Source organism: Salvelinus namaycush, chromosome 20 (assembly GCF_016432855.1).
Source record: "Salvelinus namaycush isolate Seneca chromosome 20, SaNama_1.0, whole genome shotgun sequence".
Classification (NCBI taxonomy): domain Eukaryota; kingdom Metazoa; phylum Chordata; class Actinopteri; order Salmoniformes; family Salmonidae; genus Salvelinus; species Salvelinus namaycush.
The window spans coordinates 8786981-8806823 of record NC_052326.1 but is presented as its reverse complement, the minus strand read 5'-3'; the positions used below and the strand labels follow the sequence as shown (position 1 = coordinate 8806823).

The 19843-nt window shown below is 42.9% G+C and overlaps 1 protein-coding gene across 1 annotated transcript in view; it reads left to right on the top strand.

The window, feature by feature from the left end:
* Positions 1–3737: 3737 nt before the first annotated feature.
* cpne5b (copine Vb) overlaps positions 3738–19843 on the top strand; it is a 199917-nt gene continuing 183811 nt past the window's right edge. The window contains exon 1 of the mRNA XM_039016716.1: positions 3738–3832. Coding sequence (XP_038872644.1) covers positions 3738–3832 — 95 coding nt within the window. The remainder of the gene's footprint in view (positions 3833–19843) is intronic.

Here is a 19843-nt window from a genome sequence, read left to right as displayed (position 1 = left end):
AACAATACTTTTTTCACGTCTTCCACACTGACTTTATGGAATTCAAAAGTACAATTCTTGTCTTTCATAATTTGGTCAGATATACTTGGATGTGTAGTTGCTGGCATGTCATCCCTAAGTTTGTTTATCTTGCCAATGAAAAAGTAATTAAAGTAGTTGGTAATATCAGTGGGTTTTGTGATAAATGAGCCATCTGATTCAATGAATGATGGAGCCGAGTTGGCATTTTCTCCCAAAATTTAATTTAAGGTGCTCCAAAGCTTTTTACTATCATTCTTTATATAATTTATCTTTGTTTCATAGTATAGTTTATTTTGTATTTAGCGTAGTCACATGATTTCTTAATATCACATACATTATCAAGCATTTCACACATATTATTCGGATACTGACTGTTAACACTTGGTGGTCTATAGCAGCTTCCCACAATAATGGGTTTTAGGTGAGGCAGGTGAACCTGTAGCCATATTACTTCAACAGTATTTAACATTAGATCGTCTCTAAGCGTTACAGGAATGTGGTTCTTTATATAGACAGCAACACCGCCCCTGTTGGCATTTATGTATTTTCGGTAGATGTTATAACCATGTATTGCTACCACTGTATCATCAAAGGTATTATCTAAGTGAGTTTCAGAGATAGTCAGAATATGAATGTCTGTTACAAGCAAGTTATTGACTTCATGCACCTTGTTTCTCAGGCTGCATGTGTTCATATGGGCTATTTTTAGCACTTGTCTGGGTTGCTTGATTGTTTTTAATGCTTTACTGGGAAGCTTATCAGAAGTAGACTTGATAGTGCAGGGTGAGCTGCACAAAGTGGTCTTCCTAGTAAGGCACACCGCCTCAGTGCTAACAGTATAACTCTGGTTCATAGGCTCATGATTACTGCATACAATAGCTGTTGGTTTAACAAAAGTATTCAGGGAAATTAGAGGGACATAAATTAAGTTACTTACATTGTGTCTGCCAACGGCCCTAGGATAATGTGCATTTGATACAGCATTATGACGACTCATTGTCACAATGGTAGGGATTAACTGAGCTGGTCTTGGGTCATTGATAAATCATTGTTTCAACGCAGCCTTGAAATGCGTGGACAGAGTTCCAGGAGCCAAGATGATTTGGATGGACTCCGTCATTCCTGTAAAGTATCTTCTGTTTCCAGAAGGTGGCAAAGTCATCTATAAAAGTAACTCCAGCAGAGTTACAGTAATATTTTAGCCAGATGTGTAATGCCAGCAGTCTGCTGAATCTTTCACACCCGCGGCCCAACGATGGCACTGGACCTGAAATTATTGGCTGTTTTTTGGAGTCTTTTTAATGCTAAAATCAGTTCTTTAAAATGCATTTTCAGATGTTCTGAGCTAGCCCTCTTGATGTCGTTTGACCCCACATGGACTACAACAGTGTCAGCTCCCAGCATCTGTCATAGAACAGTCGGAAGCAGCCTTGTGATGTCCTGTGCTCGTGCTCCTGGGTAGCACAGGGTTTTTGCCTTGGGGACCGAGATGTTTCTCACCATAGAGCTGCCTATGATGACAGCTGGTGATGTTAAGTGGGCCGGTCTCTCAGGACAGAGACTTCAAAACCTTATTCCTTATGATTTATTTATTTTTACTCTCTTTTTTTGCTATTTATGAATGAGTTACTCAATGCGTTTCTGTGGGCTATAGTAGTAAAGGCTAAATTTAATAATTTATCAAGTAAAACTAATAATTAAGAAATGGAGACCTAAAGGAGACCTAAAGGGGTCCTAAAATTCTAAATCAAATAGCTAAATGATCCATGGTATGACTACCTTAAAACAATTCCATATGTTAGCTTAGTCGTATTTATTTATTATTATTAAAGAAGGTTGACTAGAGGCGGGCACAGTAGGAGCTGCCCAGTTTACTGTGTGCCATTGTTATCACAGGGCCAGTGACAATTGTGACTAAGGCTGTCACAATTACAAATGGCAAGGTCTCACTCCTCCTCCTCTTCCTCTATCTTTGCCAGGCCATGCCAACCCCCTTATTGGACACATCTGCGTTAACACCACCCACCCTTAGCCTGCACCCACCAACCCCAGCCACCATAACTACCATGCCCTTTACAGGCATGACTCTTCTACCAGGGAAAGTGGTGTGTGTGTGTGTGTGTGCCGTGCTGTGCCGTGAGAGAGAGAGAGAGAGTGAAAGGAGAGGGGTTAAGTGACGTTATCTTTGTATTTGTGTTTGTATGAGAAGGAGCAGGGTTGTGTGTGTCTGAGTGCATCTGAGAGAGAGGTTGGGTTGTCACTGTCAGCCTAGTTCCTGTTGTAGAGAGAGACCAGCGTGAGCCCATGTTGGGGTGTAAATTGATTTCTGGGAGCCAGACCCTTAGTAAGAACTGGGAGCATTGAGGTGGAGGGCAACTTTTACAGATGAAAAAGCATCACTATCCTGTGTGGCTTCTAGTCTCGAGATTCACTTTGTGTTCACTGTCTTCCACAGAAAAATTGTGGGGGGAAATAGTGGATCGCTCTATAAAAGCGGGTCGCTCTATGAAAGCAGCACAAGCTGCGCCGACGACTTGGGAGCTGTCCACCAATGTGGTGCTGAAACGTGACACACTTTCAATGTAGCTCTGTACATTCTCTCTCGCGCTTTTTCTTTATTTTTCTTTCTCTCTCACACATATAGTTATGTAACAGCAACAACTGACTAAATGAATCAATGGATCGATATCTAAAAGAGCAGACGTGTCGATAACTGCATAGGCCTAATGCATCCATGTCGGATTCAGGTTTCCTTTAGAGTTGGAAATAATGGAATTATAATTTTGGTAGCCTACATTTTTTTAAATTTCTAGCAGCGCTGCAAAATAATTTTCTCACAGAAAATAACAGATTTAGTTTCTTCTTGCTGAGAGAAGTAATATTATCCCACCCACACCCATGTGTCAAAACGGCTGTCCATCTCATTATTACACTTGGAACTGTGACAGCAGCAAACCCAGAGCTGGCCAGCTGTAGGCTACGCATCTGGATAAGAGGCGGGCATGGGCTGGTCTGGGAACGCCCGCGTGGAATAACTTGTGTAGAGAAGGGAGGTGGAGTACAGAGCAGTAGTGTAGTGTAGAAACCGCTTTCTCTCTCTTCAGTCTCTGGTCCGCGCAGTCTGAGCTCATCAGCCAGCGGTTGGAGTAGAGCTCTGCTTGACGCGCAAAGAGCAGGTCAGCAGGCTACTCCCCTACGATGCTCTGCCTGTCAGCGGTGCGGCAACAGCTGTAGCTAGCGTGGTAGAGCAGCACGTCGCTTTCATGGTCTCTCCAGCCAAAACTGCACTATCTTTGGACAGTTTGCTAAGTGCGCTTCTTCAGAGAAAGGCTGTTGGTGTCCGGTTTCCCTGAATACCTCTCTCTCACTCTCTCTCTCGCTCTCACTCTCCGTCTCTCTCTCTCTCTCTCTCCGTCTCTCTCTCTCTCTCTCTCCGTCTCTCTCTCTCTCTCTCCGTCTCTCTCTCTCCGTCTCTCTCTCTCTCTCTCTGGCTGTCTCTCTCTCTCTCTCTCTCTGGCTGGCTCTCCCGGTCTCATCGCGGGGGGCTGGCGTGTGATCTGATCTCCGACCTGTCCTCGCGACCCACCGGGAGGGGGGACACGACACAATCACCACCCAACACGCGCTCGACTGGGGCCAGGCTGTGCGAGTCACGGATCGCTCCCGAGTCGCCCCGCGCGCTCGCCCTTGGGCTTGCGCCCATGGAGGGGGACGTCATGGACAAACTGGGGGACATGGCCTCGGTTTATGAGTTCGACCCGATCACCGGGAACATTCCCGCTACTAAAGTAGAGATCACCGTCTCATGCAGGTAAGTTGTTAACCCCGAGTGGACCGGGAGTCTTTGATCTTCAGTTCTAAGTTCTTCCAATATTGTTCCAAAGCTGTGCTATTCTTAACCGCAGTGGTCCGTGGTCAGTTGTGGACGTCCACGTGTAGGAATATCCCAAGGCTTTTCGTGTACGCTGTGATGTTTGGCAACGCCTTTAGAGAACATACCGTTAGTTTTACATTTGGTAACACACCACTCAGCAAGTAGTCTTCAACTGCTGTTGAGTCCCGACGACTGGCCGCGCGTTATGGTGAGGACAGATAGCCTATGGATCGTAGATATACAATGAGTATACAAAAGATTAAGAACACCTGCTCTTTCCATGACTGGCCAGGTGAATCCAGGTGAAAGATATGATCCCTTATTGATGTCACTTGTTAAATCCACTTCAATCAGTGTAGATGAAGGGGAGGAGACACGCTAAATAAGGATTGTTAAGCCTTGAGACAACTGAGACATGGATGTGTGGCATTCCGAGGGTGAATGAGCAAGACCAAATATTGAAGTACCTTTGAATGGGGTATGTGCAACTCAGTATTAGGAAGGTGTCCTTAATGTTTTGTACACTCAGTGTATAGTCTTGTGATTGTGCATAGCGTCAGTGCAAGATAGGGTCAGTGCAGATAGTTCGGGTAACCATTAATCAACTGAGATCATTAGCAAGCACGCTGTAGCAGCATCACATAGTCAATTCAATATTAGGAAGGTGTTCCTAATGTTTGGTGTACTCCGTGTAGACATGTAGGCTAATGGATACGGGGGACTCACTGAGAGTGGAGGGGTTTTGGGTGGGACTGCTATCTGCATTCGACTCAGGTAGGCTGTGGCTGAATAATACAGGATAGGAAGTTACAGCTGAGATGTCAGTATCGCAAATGCTGTTATCTTTTTCACATCAGCTTTTTTTTTTTTTAATTAGGGATCAATTCTTTCATTGAGGAAAGTTACACTTGGATTGAAAAAAAAGTGTCAACTACACAGACCTGCTCTTTGTTTGTTATGTAATTATCATTGTGCTACAGTGCCACTTTCCATCCAGCCGCTCTCCAGAACCTAGCTGGATGAATCACTTTTCATAGATCGGCTGGCTCCACTGTGTCACCATGTATTGGCTAATTATTTTGTTGTTGATGGTGGTGAATGATGCTCCAGTGTAGAGTACAGGTTGCAGGAATACGTGCACTTTGATGCACCCGCAGTGCACGGTATGTGTGAATGTGAGTCTGTGAGTCTTTAAGTGATTCGAGAGTCCGCTTAAGTCCACTTTGCAGTGTGTGTGTGTCAAAATCAAATGACATTTTATTGGTTGTGTACAGTACACATATTTTGCAGATATTATTGCAGGTGCAACAAAATGCTTATGTTTCTAGCGCCAACAGTACAGTGATATCTAACAATACACAACAAAACACACAAATCCATAAAATAAAAATTAAGAAATTAAGAAATATGAGAACGAGAAATCAGTCCGGAATATAAATATGTATATAAAGTGTGTGTACAGCAGTAGTTATATATGATGACTAGAATACAGTATATATATATATGAAGTGGGCAAACCAGTACGTAAACATTATTAAAGTGATTAGTGTTCAATAACTATGTACAGTACATAGGGCAGCAGTCTCTAAGTTGCAGGGTAGAGTACTGGGTGATAGCCGGCTAGTAACAGTGACTATGGTTCAGAGCAGTGTACAGGGCGGAGGCCGGCTAGTGGTGACAATTAACAGTCTGATGGCCTTGAGATAGAAGTTGTTTTTCTGTCTCTCGGTCCCAGCTTTAATGCACCTGCACCGTGGCTCGGGTGACTGAGGTCCTTGATTATCTTCTTGGCCTTCCTGTGACACCAGGTGCTGTAGATGTCCTGGAGGGCAAGCAGTGTGCCCCCGGTGATGCATTAGGCTGACCCCACCACCACCCTCTGGAGAGCCCTGCGGTTGCGGTCGGTGCAATTGCCGTACTAGGTTGTGATACATTCCGACAGGATGCTCTCAATAAAACATCTGTAGAAGTTTGTGGGATTTTTCTTCTGCCCCCTGAGATTGAAGAGGTGCTGTTGTACCTTCTTCACCACACTGTCTGTGTGAATGGACCATTTCAGGTCGTCAGTGATTTGCACGCAGAGGAACTTGAAGCTTTTCACCCTCTCCACTTCTCCCCTGATGATGGGAGCATGCTTTCTCTGCTGCCTCCTGAAGTTCACGATCAGCTCCTTCATTTTGTTTATTTTTATACGTTTGGAAAAAAATTCAAAAAACTTGTTTTTGCTTTGTCATCATGGGGTATTGTGTGTAGATTGATGAGAGAAAAAAACGATTTAATACATTTTAGAATAAGGCTGTAACCTAACAAAATGTGGAAAAGGTCAAGGGGTCTGAATACTTTCAGAATGCACTGTAGCTGGTCTGTTTGTACACATCCATGTTCACAGTCACCTTGTTGTGGTTAAATACGGTGCTTCGCGCTTTCAGTTTTGTGTGCGAACGCCGCCATCTGTCCACAGTTTTAGGTTTGGATAAGTTCCAATCATCACAGTGGGAACAAAATCCTCTATGCACTTCCTGATGAACTCAGCCACCGAGTCAGTGTATAGGTCAATACTATTCTCAGAGGCAACCCAAAACACTTCCCAGTCCACGTGAACAAAGCAATCTTGAAGCATAGATTTCTGATTGGTTAGGCCAACGTTGAACTGAACAGTCCTTACCACAGGTACTTCCATTTTAAGTTTCTGCCTATTAGATGGGAGGGGGAGGGGGGGCAGCAATGTGGAGGCGTGATCTGATTTGCTGAAGGGTGTGTGGGGGAGGGCCTAGTAGCCACCCGGAAGGGAAAGGAGCAATTGTGAAGAGTGCTTGATGCGCAAGTAGCACAGGAGATGTTGATAGAATTTCAGAAGCGTTTCCCTCAGGTTTACTATTTTAAAGGGTAGGATGCGAGAGTTTTTACTCACTAAAGTAACAACACAGTTTGGTGAAAGACTTAGTAACTTAGTTGTAGTCACAATGTGGTTATCTATAACTACAAACATAGTTATATTTGACAGTTTTTACATATGAACTTATTTCCGGATGTCTTCGGAACTACCTACAGTGCACTATTTCTCAACGTCATATGGAGAACCGGTGCTACCTAGCTGGTTCCAGCTGGCTAACGTTAGCTACTAGCCATGCTAGAATGTAATTACATTCCAAACCAAGTGTTGGCGCTGGGGAGCTACTATGTACAGTTGAAGTTGGAAGTTTACATACACCTTAGCCAAATACATTTAAACTCAGTTTTTCACAATTCCTGACATTAGTTCGAGTAAAAATTCCCTGTCTTAGGTCAGTTAGGATCACCACTTTTTTTTAAGAATGTGAAATGTCAGAATAATAGTAGAGAATTATTTATTTCATATTTTATTTCTTTCATCACATGTTTTATTTCTTTCATCACAAGTTTACATACACTCAATTAGTATTTGGTAGCATTGCCTTTAAATTGTTTAGCTTGGGTCAAACGTTTCGGATAGCCTTCCACAAGCTCTTGGGCCATTCCTCCTGACAGAGCTTGTGTAACTGAGTCAGGTTTGTAGGTCTCCTTGCTCACACAAACTTTTTCAGTTCTGCCCACAGATTTTCTATGGGATTGAGGTCAAGGCTTTGTGATGGCCACTCCAATACCTTGACTTTGTTGTCCTTAAGCCATTTTGCCACAACTTTGGAAGTATGTTTTGGGTCATTGTCCATTTGGAAGACCAAACTTTAACTTCCTGACTGATGTCTTGAGATGTTGCTTCAATATATCCCCATCATTTTCCTACCTCATGATGCCATCTATTTTGTGAAGTGCACCAGTCCCTCCTGCAGCAAAGCACCCCCACAACATGATGCTGCCACCTCCGTGCTTCACGGTTGGGATGGTGTTCTTCGGCTTGCAAGCCTCCCCCCTTTTCCTCCAAACATAACAATGGTCAGTACGGCCAAACAGTTCTATTTTTGTCTCGTCAGACCTGAGCACATTTCTCCAAAATGTATGATCTTTGTGCAGTTGCAAACCGTAGTCTGGCTTTTTTGTGGCGGTTTTGGAGCAGTGGCTTCTTCGTTGCTGAGCGGCCTTTCAGGTTATGTCGAGATAGGACTCGTTTTACTGTGGATATAGATACTTTTGTACCCGTTTCCTCCAGCATCTTCACAAGGTCCTTTTGCTGTTGTTCTGGGATTGATTTGCACGTTTCACACCAAAGTACGTTCATCTCCAGGAGACAGAACGCGTCTCCTTCCTGCGCAGTATGACGGCTGCGTGGTCCCATGGTGTTTATACTTGCGTATTATTGTTTGTACAGATGAACGTGGTACCTTCAGGCATTTGGAAATTGCTCCCAAGGATGAACCAAACTTGTGGAGGTCTACAATTATTTTTCTGAGGTCTTGGCTGATTTCTTTTGATTTTCCCATGATGTCAAGCAAAGAGGCACTGAGTTTGAAGGTAGGCCTTGAAATACATCCACAGGTACACCTCCAATTGACTCCAAATGATGTCAATAAGCCTATCAGAAGCTTCTAAAGCCATGACGCTGTTTTCTGGAATCTTCCAAGCTGTTTAAAGGCACGTTCAACTTGACCCACTGGAATTGTGATGCAGTGAATTAAGTGAAATAATCTGTCTGTAAACAATTGTTGGAAAAATTACTTGTGTCATGCACAAGTAGATGTCCTGACTGCCTTGCCAAAACTAGTTTGTTAACAAGAAATTTGTGGAGTGGTTGAAAAACGAGTTTTAATGACTCCAACATAAGTGTATGTAACTGTACATCCACAAAGAAGAAACCATATAAATTCATGTGTAAAACTGCATCTCCTTCTCGTGTTCGTTTGGTTTTGGCAGTCGAGCGAGTGGGTGAGTGTTATTGTACTTTTCAGTTGTTTGTAGCAAGTGCAGTAATACCCACATAGTGCAGTAATATCCACAAGGACGGGGTTACGACTCATTTGTCTGCAAAAAACAAATACTACTGTTACACCATCGAGAGCGTCCTGATCGGCTGCATCACGGTCTGGTATGGGAATTGCTCAGTCCTCGACCGCAAGGCCCTCCAGCTTGTGGTAAAGATGGCCCAGTACATCATGTGCTCCCACCCATCCAGGACATCTACTCGAAACAGTGCCCGACGAAGGCTGTATCAAGGACCCTACACACCCTAGCCACAAGCTGTTCTCTCCCTTACTGTTGGGCAGATGGTATCAGAGCATGAGTTCTGATAGAAACTGTCTCTGAGCCTGTTGGTATCTACAAGCCATCAGACTGCTGAACACTTGTACTGGACTGACCACCTGCTTTGATTGTCCATACCTTAACACATATGCACACACCCACCCACACAGACATACACACACACACACATATACATTCATGCTACACACACACGCATCACAACTGCTGCTGCCAGACTCCTATTATACTGCTCAATTAATACACTTGCCTCCCACCCCCCCCCTTCCCCAATACATGTGTAAATTTTGGACCATAAATTGTGCCTTCCTGTATTATACTTATGCTAAAATGTTTATTCTATTCTACAGCTATTTACTTTGTTTGTATTCTTATTTTGTATCATTTCATATTGTCGTTGCATTGTCGACAAAGGAATCTACAAGTAAGCATTTTGTTGAACGACGTATACCATGCACATCCTGTACATACGACTAATAAACCTTGAACATGAACTGAAACCAGCTGCTGTGCTGAGCATGAATGTGAAGCCTGCCGCCTCTATTTCCTACCGACCCACCGGTACATCGCGAGTGTCAGCAGTGATGGAGATAAGCCGGGTAAATTCAATGTGGATTTACCTCACTTATGGAGTGAGTCCACTGACTTAATCAAATTGCAGCATTTAGTTGAAGGATTGAGTCAAAATTGCGCAACATCAAGCAGAATAAGACCAAATTGCACCCCACTGGGCACACGCTGGTTGAAACAATGTTGTTTCCACACCATTTCTTTAAATTTACGTTAAACCAACGTGGAATATATGTTGAATTGATGTCTGTGCCCAGTGGGATATCGTCACACTTAAAAACACACTCTTTCAAGTGTGGGTGGGTGGCCCCTCTACCTCTCCATAACTCTCTTTTGTTAAATGTAGGTGTTAAGAAGCACTCAGCCAAATGGAGTGAGTCCACTGACTAAATCAAGACTTAATCCATTTGGCTGAGTGCTTCTTAACACATATGTTTAACAAAGAGAGGTAGAGGGGGTGCAATTGGGTCTCATTATGCTTGAGGATGTGCAATTTTGGCTCGATCATACAGCTAAACGCTGTAATTTGATTCAGATGCAGTGCCACCTTTCCTTGTCCCATTGTACTGCTGAGGTGACTCATCTCTTTCGAGCGGTTTGATTCCATTGGCTTTCAGAGAGTGTTCCAGAAAGATGAGGATATGGGAAAATGTGTGTGTGTGTGTGTGTGTGTTAGTGATGCGCGGGTCAGCTGTTTGTTCACCCGCCGCGTAATTGCTAATAACCCATCCACAACCACCAGACTATATGTGATAAAATGAATGTCTGAGGCCTGCACCCGACCTTAACCCACAAATGAGTCGATTGAAAATGCTCTGTAGGCTGCAGTCAGAGACGTCAGAACGAGTTTCTGACAGGGGGTGCAGGATACATTTTTTAAAGCCTAATTTAGGTGTTTTGATTTCTGGCATTTTGGTAGGCGTTTTGCTAGTGAACTTGTCTATAATTAGGTACATGCAGCTTCTCTTCTGTCATTACTGCCATAGAATACTAAATTAACTCTTGCTCACCAGAATAATATCATAAATCGATGAACGCTTCAAACTATGCAACCTCTTAAGGATTGGACCCTTTTTTTCCAAATTTCGCCTAAAATGACATACCAATAGATAACTGCCTGTAGCTCAGGACCTGAAGCAAGGATATGCATATTCTTGATACCATTTGAAAGGAAACACTTTGAAGTTTGTGGAAATGTGAAAATAATGTAGGTGAATATAACACATTAGATCTGGTAAAAGATAATACAATGAAAAAAACATGCGTTTTCTATTTATTTATTTGTTCCATCATCTTTGAAATGCAAGAGAAAGGCCATAATATAATATTGCAGTTTGGGCGCAATTTATATTTTGTAGTGTGTGTGTGTGTGCAAAGTTTCAGATTGATTCAGGGAAGCATTGCAATACTGCACAGTATTTTGTATCAAGTCTGCCCAAATGTGGCAAATTGGTTAATTGATACATTTTCAAGTACATAACTATAGGGAACATACAAAAATGATATGGTAATACAAAATGTAAGTTTACACACTCCCAGGATTGTCATACATGATGAATCATTAGCTTATACACTAACTTTCACACGACTAGATGGCCGGGCGGGGTAGGTTTGGTGCCAGAGACAGCAGGGGTTCAAACTGTAGAACCCAGCTCCTATATTTGAATATACAAATAGATTTTATCAAACAAAACTATGCTACATTTTATCTCTGGGACCCTCAGGATGACAAATCACAGCAAGATTACTGAATGTAAGTACATTATTTACCTGCAGAGGTGAATGTATCAGACCAGTTGCCGTGATAAAATGTAGTTGTGCACTCTTGTGAGGCTGGTTGGACGTACTGCCAAATTCTCTAAGGCGGCTTATTGTAGAGAAATGAACATTAAATTCTCTGGCAACAGCTCTGGTGGACATGTCCATGGGAGGGAATAGCGGTGGGAGGGGGAAGCAGGTAGCTGATCAGTGGTGGCTATTCAGCTGCCTGATGGTCTGAGGGTAGAAACTATTGGCCAGTCTTTCAGTTTTTGCTATGATGTTCCTGCACTGCCGCATCTGAGTGATTGAAGCGGTGAGAACAGGGCATGGCTAGGGTGGCTGGGGTCCCTGATGATCTTCTTGGCCTTCTTGCGTCACCTGGTGTTGTAGGTGTCCTGCAGGGCACCCAAATGGTGCGTTCGGCTGCACGTATCAATCTCTGAAGAGCCTTGAGGTCCGCGGTACATCACAGCCTGCTGTACCAGGCTTTGATGTAGCTCGACAGTATGCTCTCGATGGTGCTCCAGTAGAACACAGTGAGGGAAGTTCTTTAGCATACTGAGGTTAAAGAGTCGCTGTCGTGCCTTCTTCACTATGATGTCCATGTAATTAGACCATTTCAGCTTCTCTAAGATGTGTACGCCGAGGAATTTGAAGATATTGACTGTCTCCACGGTGCCCCGTTGATGAGGATGGGGTCGTGTCCAGCCTGGTTCCTCATGAAGTCCACAATCAGCTCCTTTATTTTGCTAACGTTGAGGGAGAGGTTGTTTACTTGGCACCACGCCGTCAGAGTGTCTACATCCTCCCTGTGGGCTGTCTCATCGTTGTTGGTGATCAGGTCTACTACTATCATGTCATCAGCGAACTTGATGATGGAGTTGGAACTGTGTGAGGCCATGCAGTCGTGGGTATACAGAGAATACAGGAGGGGACTGAGGATGCACCCTTGTGGGGCCCCCATGTTGAGGAGATAATGTTCTGAAATGGTAATGAAAATAAAATAAATAGGAAATGGATAGCATCCACTTCTCATATTTTGTCAACCCATTTTTCACTACCATGTTTTTATGTTGGGATTTGTATTTTGTAATGGATGCTTCTTTTATGCTCCTTTTATGTTGCCTACCTTCACCACCTGGGGGCGGCCCGTCAGGAAGTCTAGGACTCAGTTACATAAGGAGGAGTTCAGACCCAGGGCTGTGAGCTTTGTTTATGAGCTTATAGGGCACTATGGTATTGAAGGCTGAGCTGTAGTCGATGACCAGCATTCTCACATACTGTATGCATTCCTTTTGTCCAGGTGGGTAAGGGCAGTGTGCAGTGCAATGGCGATTGTGTTGTCCGTGGATCTGTCAGGGCGGTAGGCGAATTGGAGAGGGTCGAGTGTGTCGGGGAAGGAGGAGGTTATATGATCTTTGACTAGCCTCTCAAACCATTTCATGATGACGGAAGTTAGTACTACTGGTCGGTAGTCATTCAGTTCAGTTACTTTCCCTTTCTTGGGTACAGGGATGATAGTGGACATCTGGAAGCAGGTGGGTATAGAGGCCTGAGCTAGAGAGAGATTGAAAATGTCAGAACACAACAGCCAGCTGGTCTACACATGCTCTGAGAGCACGGCTAGAGATGCCATTTGAGGCAACAGCCTTGTGAGGGTTAACACGTTTGAATGACTTAGATACGTCCTCAGTGGAAACTGTCAGTGTGTAGCCCACGTTGTCATCGGGGGCTCTCCTTGGCAGCTCAGGGTCATTGTGCTTGAATATTGAGATAAAGGTGTTTAGCTCGTCTGGTAGGGTGGCATTTGTGACCGTGATGTGGCTGGCTTTCTTTTTGTAATCTGTGAATGTTAGTAGCCCATGCCACATACGCCTTGTGTCCAACCCTCTGGATTTCTCCTCCACTTCGTCTCTATACGTGTTTCACCATCTTGATCAATCTGCGTAAGTCATATTTGTACTGTTTAAACAAACTATTGTCCCCAGTCACCTTGCTCTGTATATAAGCAGCATCTCTATCTTTCAGTTTTCCCAAAGGCTGCTATCAATTCACATTTTTTTGATTCGGGTACGTTTTGAAATATACAATCGGTATCATGTCATCTATGCATTTTTTGATGAATCCGGTGACTGAGTCAACATATTCATTGACATTATCTCCAGAGGCAACCCGGAACATATTCCAATCTTGGAGTGGGAATTCTGATTGGTCGGACCAACGCTGTACAGACCTGATCAACGGAGCTTCCCTCTTGATTCTTTGTTTGTAGGCAGGGAGAATCAAGATGGAGTCATGGTCGGATTTTCCGAAAGGAGGACGGGAGAGGGCCTTATACCTGTGTTTAAAAGGCGTGTAGCAGTGGTCAAGAGTAGAATTTCCGAGAGTTAGATAGTCAATGTGTTGGTAACAATTTTTGTTACTTTTGTTTAACAATGAACAATGAATGCTGCCTCCGGGAATCCAGTCTCCAGTTTGTTCAGGGCCTTTTTGCTGTCGGCTTGGTGCGGGATGTACACAGCCATGGCGATAATCCCGGTGAACTCTTTCGGAAGTTAAAAAGGAAGACATTGTATGACCAAGTATTCCAAGACGGCGGAGCAGAAACTCGCAAGATAGGAGCCCGCTTCCTATCCGCTCGAAAAATTGTTAAATCCTTCCGGTTGTATATAATCCATCTGGGTGTTGGAAGAAAGCCAAGACTCAGAAAAATTTAGTATATTGCCGGATCTGATGTTCCTCTGGAAGGAGATCCTCGCTCTGAGTAGTATTCTCCACTACTGTTCCCGAGTCGAAATGTACAAGGGGTTTATCGTTCTACTGCAAGAAAAGCTTAATTTATAATAGTTCATATAATATTAGGCTATGTGAAAAGGTTATAGACCTACAGTCAGTGTCCAGATTTCAGTTAGGTCATTATTCGATTTAACCCATCTGAACAGGCTAGAGTTTCATTGATGTGCCATATTTGAAGTCCCAGTCTTGCGACTCTCTAATTTGTATAGCGCCTCACAATCGTCACACATAACATAGTCGTCACACATAACACCTGCCCCACAGATATAACCACGGGGACTGCGGTTGTGGGTCAACCCGCCTATTACTAGTGTGCGTGTGTCTGTGGTATAATATTGTCACACCTGGAAGTGGTGTAGATGGCATTGATGGGGCTCTCATGACACTTGACCTCTCCTATGGGGGTGAAGTTGTCAACTGCCATTTTATGGTGCAAAACAATTCATCTTTGAATAGAATTTCTCCATGTCTTTGACACCGAATGACACATTGCATCAACCTGGCCTTCCAAAACTATACAGACATTATACATCAATCTGTCACACTTCTCAAGTACGTCCACATCCAACCGTTTAATATTTCAAGGCATTACAAATCTATCTTAATGGCTTTTGCTAAGGCTGTGAATGAAATGGCAATGAATAAAATACATTCAGGTTGTATTACTGACAGGGTTCTAATCTATATTGTAACAGTACATTCTCTCCCCTGCCACCACACACACACACACACACACACACACACACACACACACACACACACACACACACACACACACACACACACACACACACACACACACACACACAGAGACAGTAATCATAACCATTCAGTGCTCATACATACTGTCAGAGACTACCAAAGGGAGTAAACTACCGGGCCTGTTAAATGTCTGGTTATCATAATGGGTGGTACATGTGGGATGGAATATAGAATGTTGATTTTAGAACATCCTATAATATTTATATACAGGAATGTATCTTTGCAGAAGACAGTTGTTGTGAGTAAAGGTTGGATAGCCTCCTGAGTGTTATTTTTTACATCACATACAGTCCCAGTCAAAAGTTTGGACACCTACCTACTCATTCAAGGGTTTTACTTTATTGTATTATTTTCTACATTTGTAGAATAATAGTGAAGACATCAACACTATGAAATAACACATATGGAATCATGTAGTAACCAATATTTTATTTTATATTTGAGATTCTTCAAAGTAGCCACCCTTTTGCCTTGATGACAGCTTTGCACACTCTTGGCTGGGGAACGCTGCTGCACAGCTATGTTCAGGTCTTTCCAGAGATGTTCGATCGGGTTCAAGTCCGGGCTCTGGCGGGGCCACTCAAGGACATTCAGAGACTTGTCCCGAAGCCACTCCTGCGTTGTCTTGGCTGTGTGCTTAGGGTCACTGTCCTGTTGGAAGGTGAACCTTCGCCCCAGTCTGAGGTCCTGAGAGCTCTGGAGCGCTCTTCTTCAAGGATCTCTCTGTACTTTGCTCCGTTCAACTTTGTCTCGATCCTGACTAGTCTCCCAGTCCCTGCCGCTGAAAAACATCCCCACAGCATGATGCTGCCACCACGCTTCACTGTAGAGATGGTGCCAGGTTTCCTCCAGACGTGACGCTTGGCATTCAGGCCAAAGAGTTCAATATTGGTTTCATCAGACCAGAGAATCTTGTTTCTCATGGTCTGAGAGTCTTTAGGTGCCTTTTGGCAAACTCCAAGCAGGCTGTCATGTGCCTTTTACTGAGGAGTGGCTTCAGTCTGACCACTCTACCGTAAAAGCCTGATTAGTGGAGTGCTGCAGAAATAGTTGTCCTTCTGGAAGGTTCTCCCATCTCCACAGAGGAACTCTAGAGCTCTGTCAGAGTAACCTTCGGGTTCTTGGTCACCTCCCTGACCAAGGCCCTTCTCACCCGATTGCTCAGTTTGGCAAGGCGGCCAGCTCTACGAAGAGTCTTGGTGGTTCCAAACTTCTTCCATTTAAGAATGATGCAGGCCACTGTGTTCTTGGGGACCTTCAATGCTGCAGAAATGTTTTGGTACCCTTCCCCAGATCTGTGCCTCGACACAATCCTGTCCTTCGACCTCATGGCCTGGTTTTTGCTCCGACATGCTGTGTCAACTGTGGGACCTTGTATAGACAGGTGTGTGATTTTTCCAAATCATGTCCAATCAATTTAATTTAGCACAGGTTGACTCCAATCAAGTTGTAGAAACATGATCAATGGAAACAGGATGCACCTGAGCTCAATTTCGAGCCTCATAGCAAAGGGTCTGAATAATTATGTAAATAAGGTATTTCTGTTTTTTTATTTTATATATATTTGCTCAAATTGATAAAAACCTGTTTTCGGTTTATCATTATGGGGTATTGTGTGTAGAATTACAATTATATTGAATCCATTTTAGAATAAGGCTATTACGTAACAAAATGTGGAAAAAGTCAGTTGGTCTGACTACTTTCTGAAGGCACTGTAAGTATAATTAAATAGTCTTAATTGGTCAACCATTGTAACTGGTTGATGAATGGTTGGGTCATTTAGAGTCAAGTCCCAGGTGACTAGGCTAGGCAAGTTGTGATGGACGGTTAGAGATCAGGGGTCAGACAGGGTGAGTTAATAACCTGTCTGACTCTAGCGTTCCGCCAGCGGAACTCCTCCCACATTCCACTGAAAAGGCAGAGCGCGAAATTCAAAATATATTTTTTAGAAATATTTAACTTTCACACATTAACAAGTCCAATACAGCAAATGAAAGGTACACATCTTGTGAATCCAGCCAACATGTCCGATTTTTAAAATGTTTTACAGCGAAAACAGCACGTATATTTATGTTAGCTCACCACCAAATACAAAAAAGGACAGACATTTTTCACAGCACAGGTAGCATGCACAAAGCCAACCTAACTAACCAAGAACCAACCAAACTAACCAAGAAACAACTTCATCAGATGACAGTATTATAACATGTTACACAATAAATCTATGTTTTGTTCGAAAAATGTGCATATTTGAGGTATAAATCAGTTTTACATTGCAGCTACCATCACAGCTACCGTCAAAAATAGCACCGAAGCAGCCAGAGTAATAATAGAGACCAACGTGGAATAACTAAATACTCATCATAAAACATTTCTGAAAAATGCATCGTGTACAGCAAATGAAAGACAAGCATCTTGTGAATCCAGCCAATATTTCAGATTTTTTAAGTGTTTTACAGCGAAAACACAATATAGCATTATATTAGCTTACTACAATAGCCTACCACACTCCCGCATTCATTCATCAAGGCACGTTAGCGATAGCAATAGGCACGTTAGCGTTAGCGAATAAACCAGCAAAAGATATTAATTTTCACTAACCTTCATAAACCTTCCTCAGATGACAGTCCTATAACATCAGGTTATACATACACTTATGTTTTGTTCGAAAATGTGCATATTTAGAGCTGAAATCCGTGGTTATCCATTATGCTAATGTAGCTTATTTTTCCCAGAATGTGCAGATATTTCTATTAGACTCTCACCTATTCTGACCAAATAGCTATTCATAAACATTACAAAAAAATACATGTTGTATAGGAAATGATAGATCCACTAGTTCTCAATCGCAGTGTTAGAATTCTAAAAATATCTTCATTACCACATAAGGCTTACGTTATGTCGACCGAGTGCCCAAAACCTGGGCGCAAAACTACTAGTACACAGTTCGACAGATATATGAAATAGCATCATAAAATGTTTCTTACTTTTGGTGATCTTCCATCAGAATGTTGGACAAGGGGTCCTTTGTCCAGAACAGTCGTTGTTTGGATTTTGAACATCGTTTTTCCCTCTTGAAATAGCAAGCACACTGGCAGAGTGGCGCGAAGTTCTCCTTTCTGAACAAAGGGCACACAACGCAACACGCCTAACGTCCCGAATAAATTTCAAAAATCTAATAAAACTATATTGAAAAAACATACTTTACGATGATATTGTCACATGTATCAAATAAAAACAAAGCCGGAGTTGGTAGTCGCCTATAACGAAAGCTATTCCGAAGGCAATCCCACTGTCCTCTTCGCGCCTTCCTGAAAACATGAAATCGGTGACACGTCATTCCAAGAGGATGTATTCCATCTCAGACCAAGATAATCACCTCCTTTCTTCTCTCACTGCATCTTGACATCCAGGGGAAGGTGTATGACGTGCATGTATAGTAATAGCTATCATGCCCATTTATAGGCAGGACTTAGAAGAGAGCCTCGATTTCAGACTTTCCACTTCCTGGTCAGAAAGTGTGCTGCCAAATGAGTTCTGTTTAACTCACAGACAAAATTCAAACGGTTTTAGAAACTAGAGAGTGTTTTCTATCCAATAGTAATAATAATATGCATATTGTACGAGCAAGAATTGAGTACGAGGCCGTTTAAATTGGGCACGTTTTTTCCCCAAAGTGACACCAGCGCCCTCTGTCCTCATCAGGTTATGGCAAAGTGAAATACTGTAGATCAAAGTAGTGAGAGGAAAACCCCATCACATGATTACATCATGCTGCACTTCCTGTGTTTTTGTTGAATGACCGCTCCTCTTGAGAACGTAGTACAGTGTAGCACATGGGTACTTTTTATATGAACTGAATATATTTATTGAAATGGATATTGTACTTGTAAAAATGACAAAACAAATAGAATCTTGGGTAAAAAAACAAACCGCAAATAACATAGCTAGTAGTACAGTGTGACAGAGACAAATAGGAAGTGCTGCTTCTGTAATCTGTTACTACAGTATTTGCAAGCCCTCTGGGTTTCACACTGTAATATGGGGTAAACTGGTCATGAAACTGAGAAACACATCTATTTGAGTTACTTTACATCTAAGAGATGAGGGAGATCAAGAGAGAGTGGATGGAGGTATGGAGAGAGAGACAGAGAGAGAGAGAGATACTTCTGGGTTGGTACCATCAACACAGTAACATCTCCACTATACTGTATTCAATATATTTAGATATAAATCCCTGAGTCTCCACTTTAAATTACCATAAAGTTGTATGCATGGTTTCATATGAAACCAGACACTCTCTATCTGTATCTGATGGTTGAGTTCCCATTCCTTTTACAGTGCACTACTTTCTACTGTAAAGTAGTGCACTATATAGGGAATAGGGTGCCATTTTGGGCACATCCTATATCTGATGGTTCGTCACTGATCTGGGGCAGATTGGACAGCAGCACATCATGAGGTATTAAATCCCGGAGACTAGACATAATGTAGCTACGGTAACTCCCACTCACCTTCAAAAAGGGTGTGTGTCCTTGGCTGCTGTACACTTACTGTACTTCTTCACACTATGGAGGGATAGATGGATGCATTGACTGTGGACGTTTATGAAGTGCATGAATATTCAGTATTAATATTTAGAGTGTAGAGAATATGTTAAGCGAGAAAGCCGGCAGACAGACGTGGTAATAATCTCAAACACAGCTGTTCAGATCCATCCGCATTTGGCAGGACTGTATGGAAGACGCTAACCTGGTCCAAGATGTGATTGGAATTGGAAAACAGATCTGAGAACAGGCTAGGAAGAAGCTTGTATCATCTCCACAACTGTCAGTCCCTAAACTCCTTGTCATACACGGGTTCTACTGTCCTCAGGTCAGTCTCAGT